This window comes from Anneissia japonica, unplaced genomic scaffold (assembly GCF_011630105.1).
Source record: "Anneissia japonica isolate Jap-2015-1 unplaced genomic scaffold, ASM1163010v1 scaffold4988_len2956909_cov206, whole genome shotgun sequence".
Classification (NCBI taxonomy): Eukaryota; Metazoa; Echinodermata; class Crinoidea; order Comatulida; family Comatulidae; genus Anneissia; species Anneissia japonica.
This window is the reverse complement of record NW_022696345.1, coordinates 2,335,027-2,340,367: the sequence shown is the minus strand read 5'-3', so window position 1 is coordinate 2,340,367 and position 5,341 is coordinate 2,335,027. Positions and strand designations below refer to the sequence as shown.

Below are 5,341 nucleotides of genomic sequence, written 5' to 3'. Positions count from 1 at the left end.
GCGAAACAGCAAACACCTATCACTGAACTTATAACATAAAATGTTCTATAATTTGATTTGATTAAAAAATACGTTTTATAATTTAAGTTTTCTCACTTTAACGTTGATGAAGATAGCAGGAGCTATCGAAATATCCGTTTGATTTTGTTATGGCTTAATAAATTTGTGTTCCGTAAGTCAACTTTCAATGATTGTAAACCGTTTTTTCATTGCTTTTGCATTTTATTTTACTTGGAGCATACATGCAAACCCACTCTTCAATATGTTTTATAATTTAAGTATACATAATCCTGACAATAATTATAGTAATCTTTAATAATAATTAGTATCACATTCACATTCATTATGGACTACACATAAAATTTTATTTAAGTTTATGTCCGGTCCATAAAGTGCGATATTATAATTTGGTCATGAATATTAATCATTTTTTTAAATTATGAGAATCGATTTGATTTTCTGACTTAACTGCATATAAGTTTATGTGTGGTCCATAAAAAAGCGATATCATAATTTGCATCCGAATATTAATCGGTTTTTCAAATTATGACAATCGATTTGGTTTTCTGACTTAACTTCATATAAATTTATGTGTGGTCGATAAAAAGCGATATCATAATTTGTCTCTCAATATTAATCGGTTTCTATATGACAATCGATTTGGTTTTCTGACTTAGGCTTAACTTCACGTTGGCCACCAGTAAGCACAAAGTAATGTCCTTTCTTTGCCGTCAGTTCCTGGTGCGTGCCCGCTTCGATGATCTTACCGTCTTCTACTACGGCTATCTTATCTGCATTTTGTATTGTTGATAGACGATGCGCAATCACGATACACGTGCGACCATCCATGGCACGATCCAATGCTGTCTGCACGATCTGTAATAAACAATGGAAAACATTGCACAGCGGGAACCAACACGTAATACATAAACAGGATCTGAGATTATTGTAAGGTGTCACATTTTGTATCTGAGTATGCATCAATATGAATATTACTATTTTTATCATCACTCCATCAATAATATCATCGTCATCATCATCAAAATCATTGTCGTCGTCATCATTATATAAAATAAAAAATAAATTATATTATTGTTTGTGTTATCTTTATCGCTTTCGTCGTCGTCGTCGTCCTCATCATCATCACCACCACCACCACCATCATCATCATCTTCAATATTATTAATATTAGGTCATCAATGTGACACAATCAATTTATTAAGAATAAAATCAATTAAGAAATTTGCAATTTGGCTTGTTTCTACATAACTTTTTAAACACCAATTAAAAAAAATATATATAAGATATTTATATATCCTGTATAAGTAAAAATATTTACCTTTTCACTTTCCGAATCTAAAGCCGATGTAGCCTCGTCCAGCAATATGATTCGAGGGTTTCTGGCAAGTGCTCTAGCTATTGCAACTCGCTGCTTCTGTCCACCCGACAGCTGAGTGCCCTTTTCTCCCACAGATGTTCCGTATCCCTAAATAATATGAGCGTTTTAGTCAAAATCTATTTATACACGAACCCCATTGAAAAAATTGAACGTTTGTTGATTTTATGAGTCGTCCATGCATCCATTCTCTGTTTAAACCGGCAATTTTCTCTATATTTTGTATGTCAATGTTATTTTATGTTGTATCATACTTGAATGGATGCTAACTAAAGTAAAGTAAAATATAGAATACTAATTATATAGATAAATAATCAAAGAGGAATGGGATAGTCCTACAACGTGTTCTTGAATAAACTTCATAAATAAAACATTAATCAAGGAGGCCTACTTAAAATCAAGCGTACAATATTACAGTATTTTATCCGCAATGTGTTAGTGTGTTATTATGCAAAAAAACATTTAATATGAGTACCTGAGGTAGTGAGATGATAAAGTCGTGTATGTTGGCCATCTTGGCCACTTCCTCTACCTGGCTATCCGTTAGGGGCGTGTCGACAGAATACCCGATGTTCTCTTTGATAGTTCTATCAAATAAGACAGGTTCTTGGCTTACGATACTCATTTGCGATCTTAACCATTTAATGTTGTATTCTTTAGTCTCACTACCATCTAACAACTGAAAAAAACCAAAACAATGTGGTAATGGTGTCAGAATAATTATGTATGTATTGATTATGTACTTGTTAATGATTAGCATAATCATTATCATTATTATTAATGAAAACCGATGCATTTTTTCAATCATTATAATTATTATCATTCTTAGTTTTGGTTAATATCATCATCATCAATATCATTATAAATATTATAAAAGACACTACCTAATGCTGTAATCGTAGTGGGCTGCTACACAATGTATGTTTTGTGATCGATTGATTATTTATAATTGAATTCGAGCAGAACATAGTATTTTTATAGAATTTTCATTGAGGAAAGATGCTTGTCTGTATATGAATTTTTGTCTTGCAGATATATTTTTAATGGCTGTGCACTCTTAACAATGTTTACACATGATAGAGACTGATCGAGTTCTATTCCCAAGTAATTTATCGAAGGGGATTCTTTATTTGCCACTCCATTGCAACTAACTGAAAATTCGGTGGCATTTTTCAGTCTAATATTTGTCTCAAAAAGGATTGCCTCTTGCCAAGGTGAATAGATAACTTTTGTCAATGAGCCACTGACTGCAAGATTCTAATTCTTTACTTAGACTTCTTGCCAATATGGTTGGGACTTTACCTGACACCATTAGAACTCTGTCGCCGGCATATAAGCTTACAATTTCAACTAATCGGCACATCATTAACGTAACAGAGGAACAAAAGTGGGCGCATACTTCCCTGTGAGACACCGTATGTTGGATTGGATTGGATTTATGTGGTGTAAAAAACAAGGATAGCTCACGAAAGTCTAAAGACTTCCAGTGGAGTCCTTCTGGTGGTGATTGGGCAGTACACTGGGAGACATTCCCCTACTACTAAATTAATAGTACCAAATTGGGAAATTTTTCCATGGCATTTCAAATTGATTGATTCATTCATTGATTCCTTCATTATTCGATTAAATAAATAATACAATAATTAATTAATTTATTAATTAATTAATCTTACCACTTGACCTTCAGCTGGATCATAAAAGCGTTCCAATATTGACACCAAAGTACTTTTACCACAGCCACTTTCGCCAACTAATGCCACCGTACACCCCGGTTCAATAGTCAGATCCAACCCTTTTAATATCTTCGTGTCGGGTCTCGAAGGGTAGGTAAAATGGATGCCTTTATATTCGATTATCCCTTCCATTTTCGCCTGCGACGTAAAACAATATAACAATATTATAAGAAAATAAGATATAAATCCAACCCAACTACATGATGCCTTAAAATAGTTATATGATTTGATTGTTGGTGTTCGAACTTTTGGATTTGTTAAATAATAATTTAAAATAATTAATCAAATTAAATGATATTGAAAGAATTATGATCATACAGGTTTTAAGCCGGCATTGGAGTAACTGTCGATAGAGGGCACTGTGTTGAAAAGCTTGATGAGAAGAGCTGTGGAGTATTTTGCTTTCGTATAGTCCGGTATGAAAGCTGACGACTGACCAAGTGATATACCAGCAAATGAAATGCCAAAGAAAACCCTAAAAGAAAAATGTAAATAGTAATATAAGCTCAAACAAAATGTGAAAAGCTATAAATCACTCGATATTATAACACACCTAAATAGATCTAAATTTGGATTGGTTAAAAAAGCGCTGGTACGTTCCATTTGGAAAAAGAGTAGATTTTTTTTCAGAAAATATCAAATTACAAGAATCTCCATTAAGAAAAAAGGTTGATTTTTAAAATAAAATATTAAATGACAAGAATCTATTTAAGGTGTGTTATCAAACAAATAATGAATGATTTTTTTTATTCGTGCATTGGAATGAATATTTGTATTCGTTAAAAAATTGACTGTTTCATATGTTTCATTGATTCACCTCGTCGATTGTAACTGTCAGTTGCATTCATAAACATTCATTATTTGTATTAACAAACGATGTCCCTCAGGAAACCACCGACACATTGTGCTTGATATTAACACTACGGAAAGCTCAGGTCCATAGAACAAAATCCAAAAAACCCAACAAAATATAAACCAAGGTTCTACAAATCGAAACAACTGAACAAATAAGTAAATTATATTTATACAATTATACACTTTAGAATTGACATTCTGAATAAAGTTCAGAAATAAATGTATTCACATGAGGAAATAAAAACGCAAGAAAAACCCTTGAAGTATAAAGGCCTATTGTTCTAGACAAATATAAACATTTCTATATAGCCCTATAAGTCATACTTGTGCATATTTGCTTGTACTGTATATTCAAATTACACTTCCTAGCTCCACTAAATATAACAATATGTTACACTATATTACTTAAAAACAAACTGTTTTTATTTAAATTCAAGTATTGAATTTTATGCTGCAAGTTTATTAGCTTAAAACATAATTTAAATTATAAAACAGTGGCTTACTTAAAGACTTCATCTGGCATCATCTCACCCTTTGCAACAAGGTGTCCACCGAATCGGAAAGCAGCCGCATATATGAAGAACATAATACCTTGCGAGAACGAAAACGACAATCCATACAGCGTCGAATTCCTTTTGCTTATTCTATAACAATTAAAATGTAATTTATAGTTATTGGCACAAGGGTAACGGTTTTTGAAAAACAACAGCGATGTTTAAGTTTGTAAGCCACTTCGGCTCTTAATTGAATAATAATATATCGTACTTAAAATGTACTCAATATAAATATTGTATTCAATTAAGATATCCTGGACACGGATGAAATATTTATAGTGAGTACATTACATCGTACGTTATATTATTATTCAATTAACAGAAATGGCTTACACAAAATACTTCAATAACCATAATACAGTAAGTCGTATATGGCCTTAACAGTGAATAGGTAGATGCAAGCAACAGATGCAATATATTTAATCGATTATTATTATTGTTTTATTTTTATTAATTATATACAAATTCATTATTATTACTTTTTATTGTTAAATTATTGTTATTAAAATATTATTATTGTTGTTGTTATGCTGCATATTGTTAGGTAAAGGCTGGCGTTATTACAATAACTCAATTTACTAGAACAATTCTTATACAGTATTTGTTTATTTACATTTTTGTAAACTTTGAATGATACAGACAGATAATTATTAAATAAAAAGTTGATTGACACTTGAATTTCATGTTGATTTTTAATGTAGAATATAACAGTGTGTGGTGATGATTGTTAATTGCAGTACAGTATAATACTGTTTAGAAAACAATTTAATTAAACAATATAGAAATGCCAAAATCCTCTGATT

At 31.3% G+C, this 5,341-nt stretch overlaps 1 protein-coding gene across 1 annotated transcript in view; it reads right to left on the bottom strand.

The window, feature by feature from the left end:
* Window positions 1-204: 204 nt before the first annotated feature.
* Window positions 205-5,341, bottom strand: part of LOC117101902 (ATP-dependent translocase ABCB1-like) — an 18,801-nt gene continuing 13,664 nt past the window's right edge. Inside the window, exons 20-25 of the mRNA XM_033242018.1 lie at window positions 4,488-4,628; window positions 3,448-3,604; window positions 3,070-3,267; window positions 1,872-2,075; window positions 1,340-1,486; window positions 205-876 (exon numbers count right to left, since the gene is read on the bottom strand). Of these exons, the coding sequence (XP_033097909.1) occupies window positions 634-876; window positions 1,340-1,486; window positions 1,872-2,075; window positions 3,070-3,267; window positions 3,448-3,604; window positions 4,488-4,628 (1,090 nt within the window). The 3' untranslated portion in view covers window positions 205-633. The remainder of the gene's footprint in view (window positions 877-1,339; window positions 1,487-1,871; window positions 2,076-3,069; window positions 3,268-3,447; window positions 3,605-4,487; window positions 4,629-5,341) is intronic.